The following is a 22,105-nucleotide window of genomic DNA, read 5'->3' on the forward strand; positions in this document are numbered from 1 at the left end:
TTTAAAATGGCAACCCTTAATTTTGACACCGGAAATGAAAAGGGCGGACAATTTTACGTCTAGATACGATTTTGACCATTCGAAAAATTTGATCTCGGAAGATCAAGTAAAGGTCAAGCTGTGATCGGCTGGAGATCTTGAAAAGTAGGCGTCGCTCAAAGAAAAATGTTTCAGCAAAACGTTGTAGGAAATTGCCCTGGCTGTGTCATGGTAATATCTTGATCTATAAGGTCATATTAAGGACTAATTTTTTTAAAGAATTCGATAAAATGAAACTTGCATTCATACCAGCCAATTAAGGTAAGTTAACGTAAAGAAACTGAGATTCGCCTTCGTCCCAGTCAACTAAGCCAAGGTGGTGTGATACCCAGCTAATGGAGGTCAAATTTTTCGAATGTTCAAGATCGTATCTAGACGTAAAATTGTCCGCCCTTTTCATTTCCGGTGTTAAAATTGAGGGTTGCCATTTTAAAAATTGGACTTTACCTTGAAATAATCTTGAAGGTCAAGGTCAAGGTCACGGTCGAAGTCGCGGTTGGATAGCCAGGGAAATTTCCTGCAACTTTTGTCTCAACCATTTTTTTGAGCAACGCCTACGTTTCAAGTTATTTAACTGGTCCGGGACTTTTTGAAGACTCTGTATAATAGAATACAGTACGATTCGCAAGTTTCAGTATCCGCGGATGGCTTTAGAATCAATCCCCCGCAGAAACGGTAATCCCAGCGTATTGTGCGAATGAACGGTATAAATAAAAAATAAAATAAAATAGGAGATTCATATTTGGCATTTCCATTTAAACACGATTTATCCGTCGAAAGATTATAAACACTTTTGGTGGAATTCATTTTGCTCTTTCGTTTGAATACAGCAATTTCGATTTGCACATTTATTGCGCGAATTATTTGCACTGTACGCCTTGTTTATTTTGATGATAATAATAATACTGTCAACGTTGTGCATTTTCATAACTTCGTTCGAGGTAAAAGCCATTCGCTCTTGGCGAATTGCGTTTTTGTTACGCGAAAATTTCAGCGAAATTAGTCACGCGGTGCCGCGACGTTTCTCATTATCTTATCAACCTCTCCGTGTTGGTCCAAAGATCAGAAACCTCGTGTTTGAAGCGTGTGTCTGAATATTTAAAGAGATCGTCGAGATCTGTTTTAGCGAATGCATCGTGAAAACTGACGAGCAATTGTAAAAGCAAGTGCTTTTAATTATGTTTTTGTATATCGAGTCTGACAATCTGACGACTTAAAAATACCGATACCGGCATATCAACTTTAAAGTTCAAGTTTCATGTATTCACGTACTCCTGATTTTGACGTTCAACGTTTATACTGCACGTATTTCTTTCTTTACTTTTTACGTATTCTGTCTGACACTAGTCGCGAGTTAAAAATTATTTATTTTGCAGCATATGCTTGTTACGCGAAGCTCTTCTATTAATAATTTTAATTGGGTATAACAAAATGTAAATTTTCGAAGTCAAAACTCGTAAATTCTACAGTCGGAAAAATATTCAATACTATTTCTACCAATTTGATGTTTTGACAATTTTTTATTTTTCTATATTAATACCTTTTTAATATTTCTTATCCAAACCTTTTCAGTTTCTGATTTCCGACATTTTTATTTAAATTAAAATGTTCAATATGTAGTATTTAATGTTTAATATTTAATAATATGTAATATTGTAGATCGTTTGAAGATCTGTGCAAAGACATCTGTGTTTGAAGATCTGTATAGAAACATTCATAATTTGCAAGCAAAACTGTGATTAACTCGAACAGTTAAGATTTTATTTAAAAAAAAGACGGGAGTTTGGATTAATCATGCATAAAAATAGTTAGTTTTTTAAAAGTTCTTGAATTAATTTGTGTGTTAAATTTAAGATATCCTTACAATATGTAACATTTAATATAATTTAATTGTTGACATAACAGGACATGTTCTTAGCACTTTAAATAAATATGATACTTATAATTTAAAACATCTTACCTCCCTTTTACTCAGTTATTGTTGAATCTATGTATATGTTTATACACAGGTCAATGAATTTATATAATTTAAATAACTTACGCTATATAACTCAAGATTTAAATAAATATACTTAATTAACAAAATTGATCAAAAGGAGCCAGTATACTGTTAATATTATGCAAATGTTACATGTTAGATTAATTAGAAATGAAAAACATTCGAGTTTACCTTATCGTTGTAGCAGAAATTATTTGTTAGTACATTTTTAAATGGGTGGGGATCAGTCATGACAGATAAACATTGTCACAAAAATTGAATGAAAAAAAACAATCAAAATTAAATAATCGAATGATGTATGAGTAATGAATGATATTCATTCAACTGTACGATAATGATGACTTTTACTTCTCTCAGGCGATAATAAGAAATGTAAATTAATTGTATCAGTTTTTTGCTATTTGTCTCCAACAAGCTATAATTATTTACAAAAATATTCGCATTTGCGATTATGTAAAACCGGAAAATTTGGCTGCAAATGCAATGGTTGTGAAAGATTTCGATGACACTGTTAATTCCAAAATTTCGGAAAGCGTAATTAATATTGTACATTCACGCGCAATGTATTTGTAATTTGCCTTCAATTTTGATGGATCAAATATAAAATTTTTAATATTTTCAAATCTTCAAATTTCCAAATTTTTCAAGTTTTCAGTATTTAAATTTTCCAATTTTCCAATTTTTTCATTTCCAAATTCACAAATATTCAAATTTATAAATTTGTAAGAACCCTAAATTTTCCAATATTAAAAATTGCTAAAAGTAGAAATTTTCATGTGCTCAAATTCTAAATCTATGTACATATCAAATTTTCGATTTCACAAATGCCAACATTTCCAAAATTCGTATATTGTCAAATCTATAAATTCCAAACTCCTCAATTAAAAAATTCTCAGCTCCTCAATTTCCCAAATGCCTAAAGTTTGAAATATTAAAGAACCTCATTTTTCAAATTACCGTGTTTCCCAAATTTTATATGCCGCCAAATCTCTAAATCTCCAAATATTAAATCTTAAATTTCTATTTTGAACCGACTATATTCTTAAAGTTTTAAATTTTCAAATTCCCAAATTTCTGAATCATGAAATTCCAAATTTCTAAATTTTCAAATATCCAAAATCGAAAATTTCCCAATTCCTATATTTTCAAATATTTGAATCCGCAAGTCCCACACTTTCAAATATTTCAATTTCCAATTTTTGCTATTTCCCAATCTGCAAATTCCAAAACCCCAGTTTCCCAAATAATTAATAGTCGAAATTTCCAAATTTTCCAAATTGTCACATTTTTGATATACTTAAGCCTTCAAAGTTTCAAAATATTAAACCAAAAACTTCCAACTCTTCAGTTTCTCAAATATTCAAGTTCTAAAGTGCCAATTTTTTATATTAATAAATTTGAAAATTTTTATTTTGATAATTTAAAAGTTCCTAAACTTTCTACACTTGAAACTTCATTCGTTTTTGAGTTTATACATTAAAAAGCACCAACTGAATGGCCAATATTTTTTCATCTGCATCTTTTTTCCTTTAGAATATCACCATTTTTCTTTAGAACATCTATAATGCACATTAGTGTTCTTCATCCTTTTCTAAATTAGATTGTATTAAATATCTGTAATAAAGACGGTCATTTATTTGTTACTAACTTGATAATTATAAATAGATTACAGATATTTAAATATATTTTCTAATAATATAGTGTAAAATATTGTTATTTTTTACTCTACTCATCCTATACCTTTAGAATCTAATATCGTGTCCTTGATTATTACATATAAAACATATTTAGCATTTTTTTATACTTCTATGCGTCGAAAGATGTATGAACATTAGAATGGCTGAAAAAATTCCTTTTTCCCCTGTCATTTAAAATTTTTAATTGTATTTTAAAATTTAGTATTGTAGACATTTATTGGTTCCGTATTGTTTTTGTGACCCGTTAATGATTATAATTACTCCTTGAAGTGTGAACGGAGTGAATGGGGGTTGCAGGTGATGTCGTGTGTTCGTTGAAAAACACATCATTGCTGTGAATGTTCGTTTAATTTTCAGTTAGTCTTATATTTTCCCTGAACAGTTAAAAACATGTGTAATTTTCTTTGAAAATTTAATTAAATGTTTAAATCTTCTGTTAATTAATGTCTATTCAGTTATAAGTTTTCTACAGTATATGGTGTAAGAGGATCATCCTAAAGTTCTTACTTAAAAATTTAAATTTAAGAAGTCGCTCAAAGTATTTTAAATGTTTCCAAAATAAAATTAAAAATAAGATACTTTAACCACTTTTTATTTATTGAAAATTATTTAGCTATCAATAGTTAAGGTGAAGTGGGGTAAGTTCGTAAACGGGGCAAATGCATATACATACAGGCTATTTTTCTCCATTTAGTATGTTTGTTTCCTTCTTTTATTTCACTATATCCCCTTTTATATTTCAGTTAAGAGTACTTGTTTGCAGTATAGAATACTTGCATAATGCAGTAAAAAGCATTTTATAGCAGATTTGTTAATAATTCTGCTTTTGCCTAATTGCACATGAAATAAAGTTTCAAAGTATTTAACTTCAAGTTACGCTCTTACCCCATTTTCGAGGAAAGTACAGAGTAGTTGACATTTTAAACAATTTCCTATCAAAATCAAAATATACAAGGAAAATTAAGGTCCTAGTTAATATTAATTAAATAGTAGTAATTGTGCAAAGCGTTCGATATCGACAGCGTTAAGTATTTACATAGCAGACTGAAAATACTTACGTTTAAATACCAACTGTACCAAAACCAGTCTGCATTTACCCCACTTTACCTTATCTCTTATATTAATCAATTATAGACATTCTATTGAATTTATAATCTGAATATACTTTCATAGTTTGAATATATTTTTATTACATAACAATTGTGTTCATTATATGAGATATTGCATCATAAAACAATAGAACTACCGGAATGATATTACAGAGAATTCTTCAAAAGTTTCACGCAATACTTAGAGCTGTTTAATTACATTCAGCGGTTATTTGTAATGCTTTAAGTGGTCTTAGTGACAAGACGCTTAATCATCGCCGACGATAAGATCGTTTATCTGGAACACAAGAATGAAAAGTTAGTAGTCATCTAATAGCGCTATTATAAAGGAAAAGTTTTAGTTTATTGTAGGTCGTGGATTTTGTATTCGAGTGACACAGATACGGTGACTCTTTACTCGTTAAATATTATATTAATGTAAGAAAAGATTGATTATTATTAATTACGTCAACACTGTTTATCTTTCGTGCTTATGTTTTCTTGAATTATTGGTCGTTTTCTTATATTTTATTATCGTATCGCGCAAGGGAAGTCTATAAATATCTTCGTCTTCGATGACCTTTTGTTTAATGTCTGAAGAAAGGAAGTAAATTGTTAACACGATTTATTGTGTATTTTTTTACTATCATGGAATATTAAGATTACTATTACCGAAAGTTAAGGAACTTGATATTCTCATTTATTATCTCAGGAATGAAAATGAATTGTTAATGCGAAACACTTGTAAATATTGATGAATATAATATGTAACTGTTTGCTTTTAGAAACGTAGAAAACCTTTATTTAATATTTTTAGGATGAAAGTAAATTATTAGAATAAAATATTAACAATTGCTTAATTAATTAGATATTTTTGTTTCTAAACATTTAGGATATTCTTACTTTCTAAAGTAAGCAATATTCTTACTTTTAAACTTAAGACAGATAGAAAATTAGTAGTTCTAACAGTATCTATAAATTTTGTGGATAAATAGAATATTTTTTATTTATTTCTAATTTTCTAATTTTTTATTTTTAAGCATTTAAATACTCAATATTTCTTAAACTTAGGTAGTGAATTTTTTGAACAAAATGCTACCTATAAATTTTTTGAATGAGTAGAATACTAACACTTTTGTTTTTAAATTTAGAAAATCTTTACTTAGTATTTTCAGAATGGAAGCAAATTGTTATTCGGAAACATTTAAAATTTCTTAGTCTCATCATTACATATTTTTATTTATAGTAATTTTTAATACAAAATATTGACAATTTTGTAGACAATTTACAACTAACAATCTTATAAACTCCATATTTTTATTTCATATCAGCACAACCCCAATTAAATTATTTGTGTAAAATATATAATTTTATATTCTAAATTGGGACATTTAATTTATTGTTTGAGTATTAAACATTCTGTGTCTTTTAATTCAGAAACATAATATTTTTATTTAGTATTACCAGTTGTTACTAGAGAGTTACAATGCTATCTTTTAATTGTGTATTAAAACATTAAACCTTTTATATCAATTAATTTCCATGTCCAATACTTATATTTAATTTTCACAAAATGGAAATAAATTGTTAGTACAAAATATTTATTCATTTACTCTTCATTAGTTCTTTGTTAAAACATTAAACTTATTATACCTATTAATTTGAACTCTTTTCTACTAATTTAAATTTGTTATCAATTAATTATTTTATTTGTTATCTCAGATAAAGACGTGAGTTGTTAGTGCAGAATATTTAAAATTTCTTTGCTGCATAGAATATTGTTCGTTTCCATTTTAGAAGTTTAGAAACTTGATAATACGATAGTATTTGAAATTTATAGTTTCTATAAATATTATATGCTTTTAAGCTTCTCGCCTTCGACAGACCTCCCTCTATAAGATAAGTCTCGTGTGATATCCTCAGTTCGGTTAAAAATACAACAAGTATTTTGATATAGACATTCAAAGTAGTAAAAATAAAACGTGCAGCTATAATGGTACAGATTGAGCGCTCTGTGTTATCCAAGGCTATTTTGATCGTCTAATATACAGCGATAATAATTTCATTTTCCAACTAACCAGTTAACTATGGCGATCTTTTTGCAAAGCGCGCACCAGTGTGTGTCGCGATAATCAAGCGATGACGAGTTAGCTCTCAAGAATTTATGAATCCATCTCAAATCTTTTACACTTTTTATTTGTTTATTTCATTTCGTGTTGACCTCTAAACATTTTAAATATATTACAATTTACGAATATAATTTAGTTTTCGCCAAAATTACAATTTAAATATCAAATTGTAACAAAATTTTACGCATGACGGATATAATTGTCATGACACACAATTCTGCCACATCTCCATGACGGATATATTCGTCAAACACACTTAACTGGTTAAGTGGAATGTCCAACTTTGTATGCTTCATTTCAATAAGTTTACGTATACCGAGTATGAAGGTGTTAAGGTGCATTTGTCCTGATGCTTATTATTGTTGAAATATTTTACTATTTACAATATTACTCTCATTAAGGTATGTATTTCGAGATTGCGACGCTGCATAGCTGCCGACATTCCGAACGTGCTTCATGAAAAAACTCAAATATCTCAGCAACGGTAATTGTGAGGTTAAATATGCTTCAGCACTTTCATACTCGGAATATGTAAATATTTCGAAGTTGATCGTAAAAAAGTGGACATTCCATTTAAGGAGAAAAAGTGATCGCAACTTCCGTGCCTCCAATTGTAAAAATACCGTTTATACCATGTTATGTAGTCTCTTGAACGCTAACAAAAAATAAGAAAAATATTTAAGCGGAGAAAGTTCGTGAGACGCACTCTATAATGTATAAAAAAATTGCAAACTGATATTACTTATGAGCACCGTATAAATTAAAGATAGCATACATGATAGGACAAAATGAAAATATAAAACGTCAGTTGTGAAAAATATTAATCACTGAATATTAACATACACGTCCAGTACTGCCTAACTTCAATTTTATTAAGGGGTAACACCACTCTAGAATTTTCAGAAAGTCGATTTTTTTTTTCTTTGCTAAAACAATACTTTAGGGTCTTAAGAACAGAATGCCGTTTGATTTATAGTGAAAAACAAATTTTAAATGGTTCAATTATCAATTTTGCCGCAGCGCCTCAGAGCGCGCACGAGTACTCGCGCGGTATGTTGCAATTCATCGCTTTCATATTATTATTATCATTTAAAATAATAAGTTTACTTGTTACCTACAAAACAAACAGAAGCATCCAGAAAGCTGGAGAAGGTGGCAAACACTGATCTGGATAGCCAAATGTATAGTACAAGCATTGCAGATTAGCGATGAATAGGGAATTTAAGGATCAAAATGTTCATAAAACTTCAAACGCGTTTTTCTCGAAACCAGTTTCTTCAAACTGGGAGGACGGATTTCTCGGTAACTATTGCATGGATTGAACTGAAATTTTTACAGTAGCTGCACAACAATATTGTCCTTCGAAGTACGTAGCCGTTTTTTGATTGAATGTAAACTTTTTTTTTCATAAACAATTTAGTGCTCATTTTTCATGCAAAAAGTCGATTCATTCCTTAAAAAACGCATAACTTCCACAAAAATTGATTAATCAAAAAACCCCTACGTATTTTTATAGCCAATGGTATATAGATTCTAAATTTTGTAACCGACTTCGAAAAAGGAGGAGGTTACTCAATTCGATCAGTATATATATATATATTTTTTTTTTTCCCCTATGTGTGCCCGCCGATTACGCCTAGCTGGATGGACCGATCAGAACGAAACCTTTTGCATCTGGTAGGTTCTGACTCCCCATTGGTACCATTATCAAAAAATTTTTCATTTTTTAATTGCAAAGTATTGTTATTGCAAAAAAACTGGCAACTTTTGAAATAAACTTTTCTCGATTTTAGTGGGCTTTTAATATCTTATCACGGACATGATTCTGAACAATTTTATTCATATACAAATTTCGCGGAAAGCTTTAGTTTTCGAGATATTAGCGAAAAATTGTTGAAAAGTTTTGAAATCAACTTTGGACGATTTTAATGTCCTTTTAATATGTTATCAGGGGCACGATTCTGAATAACTTTTTCCTTATCCGCAATTAAGGGGAAGCTTTAGTTTTTGAGTTATTAGCGAAAAACTATTGTTACTAATATATTGAATTCTACGTATGCCTCCGTGTCTCTGGTGGTGTATGAGTCAACATGCAGTCGCCGATTTTCTACTGTTTCTACAAACACGTCTTGTCGGCCGAAAATCAGTATACATGTATAATAACTATTGTTATTGCAAATTCCTATTCTTTGGTATTGTTATGTAAGAAATGTCTCACAGTATCCTATACAGTTCTCCCCATTCCACTAAAAAGTGTGAAATAAAATAATTTTAAGAAAAAAAATACGCCGACTTCGAAATGCACTAAAAAGTATAAAATAATTTCTATTTGCTAATGAAGTAATTTCTATTTCATTCAATCATACAATTACGTAACAGATATGAATGAAACCTATTTACTCGTTAGGTAGTATATTAACTACATTTCAACCTTTTCGGAGGCGGCGCATAATTAAAAATACCTCAGTAAACGTTGTTGCCAATAACTAGTTGATTGTGGTATGGCATATTGGATATTAATAAATCCTGAGAAAGAATACGAACCATTATAGATATATCTGGTAATATACGTAAATGTAATGACTTCATCTTCATTTCGCAACGTTTCTGATATAAATGAAATTGAATCGACTTCAAAAATCTTTTAATTTTGCGCCGCCTCCGAAAAGGTTGAAATGTATTTAATATACTACCTAACGAGTAAATAGGTTTCATTCATATCTGTTACGTAATTGTATGATTGAATGAAATAGAAATTACTTCATTAGCAAATAGAAATTATTTTATACTTTTTAGTGCATTTCGAAGTCGGCGTATTTTTTTTATTAAAATTATTTTATTTCATTTTTTATTCCGGGACTCACACATGGCGAGAAATCCGTCCTCCCGTGGCAGTGTTTTTCCAAAACGTGTTTCCGACGATGGGCTCTGTCGCCACCATTTTGTACGAAACTGACAATAAAAAAATATTTTTTTGTAGTTCGATATGTGTTAAATAAACCCTCTGAAAAGAAATTCTTTCCCGTTTATCGTTCTTCCAAAAAAAATTGTCAAAGTTAGGCCTCTTTTTCGGGCTCTAGAGTGGTGTTACCCCTTAAAATAATAGCTATGAGCCTGGAACGTATTATATGGAACTCTATTAATTATTTATTTATTTATGTGAAATGAATCCAACTAATTTAGAAAGAAAGAAGTCACTGATCGGTACCGCAAACTGACCGGTACTGTACGATTCTTACCTAAATCAATTTTAAAAATATTATGTTCTTGAGAAATTATATGGAAGCTATAAAAACACTTTCTTTGGTTCAAATGTTTCAATAAAAGCAAAATAATGAATGATATAGGGGATAAACCACAAAACGTAATTATATTAACCTTTGTCAGACTTTCACAAGTCTATCTTATGACGCATTTTAATTCAAATGTAATAAATCTTACTTCAATTTTTAATATGCTTCCATTTGAAGTTTAAGTCTAATTATAATATGAAAAGTCAAAGATCACTGTATACTTAAATAACATATCACTTTAACTTCCCTTATTTGTTTTAATATCATGGCAATGGATTTTTAATGCTGACTGACGCATCTGACGAATAAATTACATGGCAGGGAATTAATTATCTGCATTATTTCGAGATATAAAGAAATATAGGAAAATTATTTTCATAAAATTTGTAAGGCATCGAAGGAACCACGATACGAGCCGTTTATTTTGAAAGTGGGGCAAGTCTACTTTTTGTTATTTAAAGATATTTAAGAGTTCAGATTTCGATAAATTGAATATTATAATATATAAGCAGTAATAGACAAACTTTTTGTATTTTATGGTGTTGAACAGTATAGGTTTATTATCTAATAACGTTTAGAGTGTAGGCCAAAAAGAATGAAAGGTTTTACTATACCTAGATGTACTTGCCTAACGTAAAAAAAAAATGAATTATTTTAATCGTTAATTAACTGGATAATATTTGAGTTGTTCAGTTATTCTTTTTCTTAATTTTTTTGAATCGTTTTAGGTCGAATTACCTTCATATTCAAATTCTGATTCCAAGATTTTTCTCTTATTATCAATTCTCATAAGTCTTATTTCCATGAACATAATAAGAATAATAAAATTCATTGGAAATGAGTATTTTATTGAAGTGGCGTTATTACTCAAAAAAGTATTTTTATTTTTTTATTCTTACTTATCAACTCTATTTTCAGATACATCAATTTTCGTTGAAATCATTCTGAGCCACATTTTTTTTAATAAAACATATCTCAATTCGTAATTAATTTTTAAATAACAGTGAAATTGTTAAAGAGTTTAGTGCACAGATACTGAAGCAAGCACCGTGTCAACCTTGTTGAATATTTATAAGAAACTGGAACTTATTTACAAGTTGATAATAGAAATCTGCAGTGATACCTAGACAAACCTAGATCCTCACTCATACTGACGTAATGCCACCAGTATTATACAATTTGCTGTTCTTCACAGTATTTTCAGTATTACTAAAATTTACGGCAGCTAACTTTCACTATAATTTATTCGGCTAAAAATAATTTGAACCTCAGGTAGACTTGTACTGCTCTTAAAATAAACATCTTTCAAATATCGTTAATCACCCAAACTTCCTTCGCCCAAGTATTAGCAAATTTCAATTACTTTGACTACAGATTATTTACAGATATAAATATCATTAAAGGGTATAGCTGGATAAGGTGATCAAATGTGCCCTTGAATCAAATGAGAAAGCCAATACGTCAGTCGGTAGCATATCCAAAAAAAATATCTCACACCAAGTTTCAACCTCCTATATCATCCGTGGGGGTAGCAAAAGGGGAAAAAAGAAATTCCGGTTTTTGGCCCATTTTGCCTATTTAATTTCGTAACAAAATTTTGAAAAAATTCTGAGATATTGAGGTCTTCGTAGCGCATATTATAGAATTTTTTCAAATTTTTTGATCGCAAATTAAAAAATCAAAAACCGAAAAAAAATCCGAAAAAATACGATTTTTAAGTGAAGATGTCGGAGCACTACTTTTATATTAATGTCGTAGTTACATATTAGCATAACTAATATTCCAATTTTTTCAGATTTTTCAGTGAGGTGCGCCATAATTAAAAAAATAAAAAACCGATATATTCGTTTAAAACAATACTTACCGCTTTGAATTTACGTGCCTTCTTTTATCAGTATATATTTTAAGTAATTTTAAATAGATTCGCATTCATAATTAATACAAATGATATATTAGTTAAAGAAATTTTTGGATATGCTACTGACTGACGTATTGGCTTTCTCAATTAACTCTAATGTAAGGCACGTTTGACCACCTTATCCGGCTATACCCTGTTATCTATTCTTATCATTCTCTTCATTTTTTCTGAGAAATGTTCTTGTTCTACTTTCAAAATAAACGGCTTATATTTAAGTAATATAATTTTAATTGGGAACGACTACATGAATTTTTCAATTTTATTTCAGTAAAGTTTCAGCGAAACTCGATAGGTCATGCTGTATCGTAGATGTAAGCTAACTCTTACATACTATATCCAAAACAAAATAGGCATGATGGCTGTGTTAAGTCAAGCTGCAAATGCAGAACGAATTTGATGGAATCGTCATTCTAGAAATTTCCGTTTATTGCTCATTTCTTTTAGAATCGAAAGGAACAATGTTTTGTTCAATATCCGCAAATTTTCCATATTCTTCGTAAGTAAGATAAGAGTTAGGAAATACGCTGTTACGCGCACGATCAAAATTACCGAAAACTTCGAACGCGTGACTCTACGGCGTTTTACGGCGATAGAGTTGGTTGGTTGTTAAAAGATGAGAATACTGTTAACTTGGTAAATAACGATTTAATGTTTAAAAAAACACTTAAACTAGAAAAAACAAGAATGTCTATGTGTTAAAGTGTACCGGATTCGTGAATGTAAATGTTTAAATATAACTGTAGATTGTTTGATCTCTACTGTACGGAAAATCTTTACTGTAGATAGTTTTCCGCGAGAGTTATGTACTGTGATAGAATGTCTTAAAGTTCTTTACTGTTGGAAAGAATGTTTGTGAGTGATCTGAACTGTTCGAAAAAATGTTTGCGAGTGATCCTTCCGGACTTGTCCCGAAGAAGGAAAACTATGGAAAATGACAAAATGGGGAAACTGTCCTGATTGGTTTTGCTGTTTGCCAATAGTAATGCTTAAAAAAGGACACCACCCTACCCCGTGCGCCCTTAGCGCGATCCGTGCGGAGTACGGTGGGCCTTGTGGGGGTGTGAAGAGAAATCGAACGTAAGACAGAATTTCCGTTGGGTTGTCAACAAGGGGACCTGGTTTATGTCTCCTAGGCCCTGTCCTCGGACCCTCAGGAAATTCACGTTTATGGCACTGGCAATTAACTGTTGAGACCGTCGAGAGAGCTTAGACATAGAAATCATAAATCTAAAAAATACAAAAGACTCTCAAAAACAGCTCTGGTACTTGCATGCCATGAACGCGCTAGCAACGTGCAGGCCAAATGTTAGTCCAGTGTACAAATTGCTAGCTGCCTTCGTGAAAAACAAAGTTGTAAATCTAAAATCTCTAAAGAAACTGTAGGAAACGCGATTTCTAATATGTACCGTGAAACATGCGCACTTCAATTTTATTATCCAATCACAATCAAAGATATGTCATTATTATTAACTCTGCATTAAAAAATGAATCAGAATGAAAAGAATTACAGAAATATTGATAATTATTACGGTAACACACATTCTGAGTAAATATTAATGTTTATCGAGCATAAGAAACGATTAGATAGCAAAAATTCTGTGTTTTCGTATAAACTTATGTTTTTTATTATCGAATAAGCCTATATGAACTATTTATTTAGTTGTAATTCTTTATATTAAAATATTTGGAGTAAATTGTTAACAGACGGTATTATAAATTCCGTAGCGACGTAGAAAGGTACATTACTTTATTCCAAAAAATTTTTAACTTTAATTTTTTTGTAATGTGCACTTAGATATATTATATCAGATATTATATTCTTTTAATTAAAGAGAAATCAGGGGAAAGTGTCTAGGTGCGACTTTTTCTAGATTCCTGCCGTAGATTTTTCCCCGTACATCCTAAACTCTATAATTGCCTTAAGTTATTCTTAATATGTCTTTTTTAGATATTTCCTGGATATCTCCTTCGACTGTTAGCAATGCCTAATGGACACCCATGGATAAACTATTTTCGAATTTGAAAATTAAAAATTTCTGTATTTTTAAATGCCCAAATTACTTATTATATTTTTCAAATTTCCGAATATTTAAATTCTTAAATTTTTAAATCTCTAAATTCTGAAATCACAAATTTCTAAATGTCTACATTTCTGAATTCTTGAATTCCAAAATTCCGAAATTCCAAAATAACAAAATTAAAAAATTTCTAAACTCCTAAATTTGAAAATTTTTAATCTCCTAAATTTCTAAATTTTTAAGTTTCTAAATTTCTAAATTTCTAAATTTTCAAATTACAAAAATCTCAGGTTTCCAAATTTTCAAGTCAAGTCCAAACCCATTAATTAAATTCTCATAATGCCATATTTCTGAATTTTCAAATCTTGAAACTCTTAAGTTTTTAAATCTACATTTCTACATTTCTAAAATTCCAAATTTCCAAACTTCTAAATTCTTAAAATTACTAAATTCTTAAATCTTCAAAATTCTGAAACTATCAAATCCCAAACGCAAAACTTCTTTGCTTGTTAAATTCTTATCTTTTCAAATTCTGAAATTATCAAGTTTAAAGGTTTTGCAATTTTCAGAGTCCAGAGTCCAAATTTAAATAATTCCTGAGCCTCAAAACTTAAAACTCCCAAATCTTTAAATTTCTATTTTTCAAATCAAATCTTCAAATTTTTAATATTCTACAATCACTAATATTCAAATTTATCAATTTTAAAATTAAAAAATTTCCAACTCCCATTTCCAAAATTTCAAACTTCCAAATTTCCAACTTTTTAAATTATCAATATCTTAGTTTATTAAATTTCCAAATTTCCAAATTTGAAAATCCCTAATGTCCAGAACTTTTTAATTTCAGAATGCACATTTTGGCGTTAATGCACATTAACACCAAGACATAACAATAATAGCTCCGAACTTCCAAATTCTAGAATCTCGAAGTTGTCAATTTCCGACTTCAAAATTTCTGAATTTAAGAATTCGAAAACAAAAATACTGTACATGCCCGGAGTTGGTTAAACTGTTGTCTCAAATAATAGAGAATGACTTATTTTGTGTTTGATTATATGTGTACTTTTAAAGATGAAACATTTTATTTGCAAGAAAAAATAAACAACTCATATATTTATTAATTTATAAATAATAAATTGTAGTATTATTGGAGGAAAAGGGGGAAAGGAAAAATTGGGGAGGAAAGGAGAAAATCAGGGTAAGGAAAGAATAAGGAAAATAATTCGGACTCGCCGTCAATGATGCGCTGCTATATTTTTCCGCGTACGCTTTACACTGTACACTCGCTCTCTACATGAATCGCACTCTCTCTCTCTCTCTCTCTCTCTCTCTCTCTCTCTCTCTCTCTCTCTCTCTCTCTCTCTCTCTCTCTCTCTCTCTCTAGCCCTCATTCGCTCCTCTCAACCGCGCGCGTTTACAAAATTACAACAAAATTATTTATATATTAATAAATATATATGAATTATATATTATATGTTAAAACTTACTATCAAAAATATTATTTCATTATAACTGCAGAATAGCAAGTATTTGAAATAATATTTAACATACAATTTCTATAAATTTTATTCGATTCGGTACGCATAATGCACGCCAGTGCTTGTAAGCTAATAAAAGGACACATAATCTGCCCACAGCTGCCTCAAACCATGACATTAGTATTCACAATAGTAGAACAATAGTATCAGAAGAAGGATCGATGTAGGAATTTCAGCAAGTGCGATAACATTTGACCTCACTCAATTTCTGCAACGTCAAACACAAGGCATATGCGCGAACATTATCAGGATGAAGGATCGAACCATTTCCATTAATCATTATACGTTGTTATCCTTCTAAGTTTCGTTAAAAATTCGAACCGAATATAATGTGACTATTGAGTGATTGATTTCTTTCACTGTACAAAGAAACAACGAATAAGACGAGCTATAAATCATTTACTAATCGACATCGTTCATTTACATTTCTGAGTTTTTTTCGCCTGGTGATTTGAAAATGCTTGTTGCTTATTAACCAGTTAAGTGTGTTTGATGACTATATCCGTCATGGAGATGTGGCAGAATTTTGTGCCATAACGACTATATCCGTCAGATTGTGTTATAACTTGATATTTAAATTGTAATTTTGGCGAAAACTAAATTATATTCGTAAATTGTAATATGTTTAAAATGTTTAGAGGTCAACACGAAATGTAATAAACAAATAAAACGTGTAAAAGATTTGAGATGGATTCATAAATTCTTGAGAGGTAACTCGTCATCGCTTGATTATCGCAACACACACTGGTGCGCGCTTTGCAAAAAGATCCCCACAATTAACTGGTTAAGGGAACATAGGTGACCGCTTCTTCCTTGCACGGAGGTGCAAGTGGAGACTTACAAGAATACCATTTATATTATACAGTTTTTGTTCGGGGGATAATTCCGTGGAATAAAAAGAAGCACATAACCATTTTAAGAGTATATAATATAAAAGATAAAGATACAAAAGAATACAAACTAATATAATGAATTAAAGGAAAAAAAACTTAGTGCTACAACTGCACATCTTACGTCTGTAACGGTCGCAACGGAAGTGGGAAGAACCGCACGCAAGCATGGCCGAAAATCGGCACGCATCGAACCCAATAAACGAAAAATCCCTAAACTAATCCCACTGCCAACCTTAGAACTGAAAATGGACGAACAACCTTCTTCAGTTTTTAAAATCATACAACTTCCGTATGTAACACTTACTTGTGTTTTGGGGAACAACTAAAATATTTAAGCGGTCGCAGTTCGTGAAACACAACATGAATTGTCTCCAAGTAGTCACGAATGGTCCCAGTACGGACCATTCATCTATTCTGCAATACCGATCAAATCCTTTTCTTCCTTTCTCCTACATAATATAAGAAACATTGATGATATCTAAATAATGAAGAAGGTAAGAGAAGAGAGGTCACTAAGTGTTCCATTTATAAAGAGTCACTTAGCACAGATTGTGTACGGAGCATCAAACGTAAAAATTTAACACATATCGTTAAATAATATAATCAATTCATTGGTGATATTTGGTAATTCATCAAATGTAACGTTCAAATGTATCTTTGCTAACATTAATCGCTTACATTTGAAAATCTAGTAAAAAGTTCTCGGCAATGGATGATAATTTTTGATCCATTACAAATTACAACTCCTCCACTTCTTCTGATTAACAATTATCATTATCATATTAAACAAGGACAATTTCCTTGCTTCTATTATCATTTATACTGTAAATCACTTGTGGTTAATCTAATTTTCATCGAAATTAACTCAAATTACAGTAACAAAGTTAGACTGTTCGGTACAGCATGGCACTTCCCTAAGTGATTTAATACTTTGATTCAATTAATCAAGGATGAATATGATTTATTTAACCGTGTCTTATCTCTGCTTTAATCATTACACGACAAATCGATCACTTTTTGACCTCGCCATCTGAGATTTTGTTTTAATAGAAATATGTTATAGTCCGTGTGAAATGAAGAGGGGTTTAAGTCATTACTTTACCGATTTCAAATCTGTTAAGGAACAGCAAATCTTCAGAGTTTGCAATTTTTGCCCATTTTATAAATTTTTTCTCAGAAACTACTAGTCCGATTTAGCTACATTTTTTATTCATAAAGAATTGGACTATTATAAAATATTTGTTTTATAATATCGAAAAATTTTAACTAATTCTTTTTTTGCGTTGTTATAATAACAAGCGTAAAAGATTTAAATTAAAAACAAAAATGTGATCATATTCCTCGAAGCTTCCCTTATAAAATGAATTGTTCAAAAGGATGGATCCTCGAAAATTGACGTTATAATAAATTGGAAAAGAATGTGTTGTACTTCCATTTCAAGTAGGCGATTCTCATCGGTTGTTTTGTACCACTAGTGTCAAAGCAGAGCAAGAAGACCTCGTATATTAGTTGTCCCTCCAAAAGTATATTAGCAATCATTCTTGGCCAATGCCACATTTTTAGTCTCGTTACACTTATCTTCGCCCATCGGTTTACAAATATTAAAATTATAAAAGAAATATAATAGGTGAAATATGTTATGTAGCAGAAATATAACGGCATATTACTGAATATAGATCTTCATTATTAATAAGAATACTTCACTTCACATGTAATAATTTAAAAATTTAACTGATAGATGTGGCACCTGAAGTTCACATACATCAAAAGTGCTCAACTTATAAGACTTTGTTATGTTTTCTAAAAACTAATCTACTGGTACATGGTCACCTACCATAACTAATAGAAATATAATTTTGGTTACGCTTAACAGTTAGCGATGACTGAAATGATGTTGTGGTTACCAGTAATCGTTACAGATGACGGAAATTGTATTTTTATTACCAATAACCATTACAAATGACGGAAATTGTATTTTGGTTACAAATAGCCATTATGGATTTCCAGAATTCTTTCCTTTTTGCTGATAATAATCTTTATCGAAAGTTAGAAGTTTTTTTATGTGCAATATTGATAATGTGCAATAGTATCCTCGATGATAAATTTCATACAACCATCGTTAACTGTTGAGAATATCCACACTGGTAACTCCCGTTGGTTTTCTTATTTGTTTATCCATCTGTTTACATTTCTTATTATGCATTCATACCAGTTGCTATATTGAGTCTATAATTTTCTCCCCCGTTCCTGTTATTTATATAGTTTGTTAAGAAACCTCTAAATTTTAAATGATCGTTTTTCACCACGAAAATAAGTCACCATTTATTTTCGTTTTACCATCGGTTTGTTAGAGGTTACATTTTAGACAGATTTTGTCAAATGTAACCGGGTCATAGACACATAGAGGTTTAACACATCACTCAATAAGTCTCCGGTCTAACTAAGAAAAACAATTTTTTTTTTTAGAAATTCCACTTTAATCATCAATATACATTCCTTTCAGTGTGATACATTGATTCCAACGCACCTCTAACTTTTCAATTCCCTTTATATTAAACGATTTGTCTTTGCCCCCAAAATAAGCTTCAGTTTCCGCAATCACTTCTTCATTTGAGCCAAATTTCTTTCCCTGGAGCATTTTCTTAATATCTGCAAAGAGCCAGTAGTCGCTGGGGTCCAAATCTGGAGAGTACGGTGTGTGGGAAAACAATTCAAAACGTAATTCATTCAATTGAACCATCGTGTTCATCGACTTTTGACACGGCGCATTGCCTTCGTGAAACAGCAAACGCGGCACCCACTTTGAAAGCAATTTGCACGTGCCCAAATTTTCATGCAAAATTGTGAAGACACTACCTTCTGATATCTTCAAGGCATCAGCTATCTTACACAACTTAAGTTTACGGCCCTTTAAAACTATTTTGTAGACATTTTTTATGTTTCCCGGAACGACTGCTGATTTTGGGCAACCAGAGCGTTCAGCATCATCGGCGCTTGTATGACCGCGTTTAAATTGAGCATACCAGTCAATGATAGTTCACTTCCCTGGTGCAGAGTCCCTATAATGCTTATGAAATCACTTTTTGGCTTCAGCAGTATTTTTTCCGATTAAAAAACAGTGTTTAATCAACACACGAAATTCCTTTCTATCCATTGTTTTCAAAATTATGAAACTGGGGGTACTAAAATGACTGTAACTTCTAAACTATTGGTCACAATACCCTGAAATTTTGACACGTACTGTTTGAAGGTTAGTATTATTCGAAAATAACGTAGGTCTGTCACCAGTATCGCCATATATGTATGTGTCAGACTGGGGACTTATTGAGCGACATGTTATGTCTATGAAGTAAACACCTTTTTGTCGCCGATATTAGTTCGGCACTAAACAAGAAAAGGTTCTTCTCGTCGATTAAAGTTGTGAATAACTAAACTAAAATTCTAATCACAGATAACGGTTAGTGGTAACAAAAAGAAATTTCAATCATTTATATTTACTAATAGTAACTAAAATTAAATTTCTGCCATTGGATAATAGTTATTTTCGATTAATGTTAATTTGGAGATCATATTTTTTAAACAAATTTTCTTGAAGATGTAGTAATAATTGATTTCCACTTACAAGATTGCTTGATTGATAGATAAAAATGTTTTTTTATACTTTTACAAGTAATACTAAAGAGATTTTTTCTGTCAAAAATATTTAGTTAATATGAAATAATATAATATTTTAAATTGCATTACTATAAAACAACATAAAAATTGTAATGACAAAGAATAAAAAATATTTCTGATAATTTTGTTGATTATAAAATTTATTATTTAATAATATTTGACAAATTACAAAGAATTCGTAGGATACTATTTTCTGTAGCATATTTGTAACGCAATACAATGAAAGGTTAAAATAAATAGACGTCTGTTATTAACAACATTGTACAAACTTTAATCGAATAAAATTTATTGACAAGATACGGCAATTTTTAGTAATAACAATTAAGAACAATTTTTTAATTGAAAATATATGAAAATGTATAAAAGATGGATTACAATTTACGTTTCCAACGATAGAGATAATTTAAAAATTATCGTTAACAATGCCTGTTACTAACACAAATACCGAACACTCATTTTCAACGTTGAAACTTGCATCAAAACAACACAAGTAATCTGTCGCTATTATTTAATTAGTTGCGTTATTATATAATTTAATGAATTGGATGTAACGGACTCGATTAACGATGATAACGTTATAAAGTTATTCACTGAAATCAAAGTCACGAAGACGCTTTTTGTAAAAATAATCTTTTTAATTTACATGTGAACCGATTTCTTTTTATACTTCTTTTAATACATGTGCATGTATACTACTGTTATATTTGTTTCATTTCATTAACCTTTCGACGTTTATGTCATATATATAAGTCACGAAAGAATGACAATTTCAGATAAACATACTTGTTATGAAGAAAAACATTTGTATATTATTTAACACTAATCATAACAGCATGTGGTGCACATGTACTTTAAAATTAAAAATATAGCAGAAAAATAAACAAACAAACGATAAAATATAACTGAATGTACAGATTAAGCCTCCCTGAAAATTAACATAAATTTTAAGAAACGCATCGTAAAGAATTTTAAGTAAAGTAAAATTTATATGAAACATGAAATATATTCCTAATTTTAACACATTTTAGAACAATAATAAATACTCACTGGTTAAGTGTGCAATAAAAAAATTTGATTTGAAGTTTGAGAATTTTAAAAATTTGTAATTTGAAGATGTGAAAATTCGGTGATTTCGACAATTGTTGAGATTAAAAGTTTGGAAATTTATGTTTATATAAGGTGTTTGGACATTTTACGATTTGACAACTTATGATTTTAAGAATTTGAAAATTTAGAAATTTCAAAATTTGTGGTCTTAACGATTTAGAAATTTAAATTTGGAGATATGAGAATTTAGAAGTTTGCTAGTTTGGGGATTTAGAAATTTGGGAATTGAGGACTTTGAAAATTTAGAAACTTTCGTAATTCAAAGTACAAAAATTATGGAAATTTAGAGTTTGGATATTTAGAAACGTAAGAATTAGGTAATTTGGGAATTTGGGAATTTAAAGGATTCCAAGTTCGAGGGTTTAGACATTTGAATACTTTTGAACTTGGGAATGGTGAAATTAAAAATTTGTAAATGTAATAATATTATCAAACTTGAAATGTTAGAACCTTAGAATTGCGGATTTAGAAGTTTAAGAATCTTCATAACTAAGAATGTGATCACTTAAAATTTTTTAAATTTAAAATTTCACAGTTTGAACATTTGAAACTTGCAAATTTAGAAATACAAAAATTTAAAATTTAAAAATTTGTAAATTGAAAATTTGAGAGTTAAAATGTCCTTCTAATTCCAAAGCGTGGAACTTGAGATATAGTCAAGTACCAATACTCGCATATAATCAAATACCAGGTGTAAAGAAATTCACATAT

General features: G+C 30.0%; 1 protein-coding gene across 2 annotated transcripts in view; it reads left to right on the plus strand.

Annotated features, from left to right (window-relative positions):
* Positions 1–22,105, plus strand: part of LOC100881525 (zinc finger and BTB domain-containing protein 8A) — a 197,806-nt gene that overhangs the window by 170,346 nt on the left and 5,355 nt on the right. The window contains exon 5 of one of the 2 annotated variants that reach the window (XM_076539644.1): positions 14,112–14,167. The exons of the other annotated variant lie outside the window; for it this stretch is intronic. Within the exon in view, the coding sequence (XP_076395759.1) occupies positions 14,112–14,152 (41 nt within the window). The 3' untranslated portion in view covers positions 14,153–14,167. Of the gene's footprint in view, positions 1–14,111; positions 14,168–22,105 lie in introns of those variants that run through there. 2 annotated transcript variants of the gene reach the window in all.

Source organism: Megachile rotundata, chromosome 14 (assembly GCF_050947335.1).
Source record: "Megachile rotundata isolate GNS110a chromosome 14, iyMegRotu1, whole genome shotgun sequence".
NCBI classification, from domain to species: domain Eukaryota; kingdom Metazoa; phylum Arthropoda; class Insecta; order Hymenoptera; family Megachilidae; genus Megachile; species Megachile rotundata.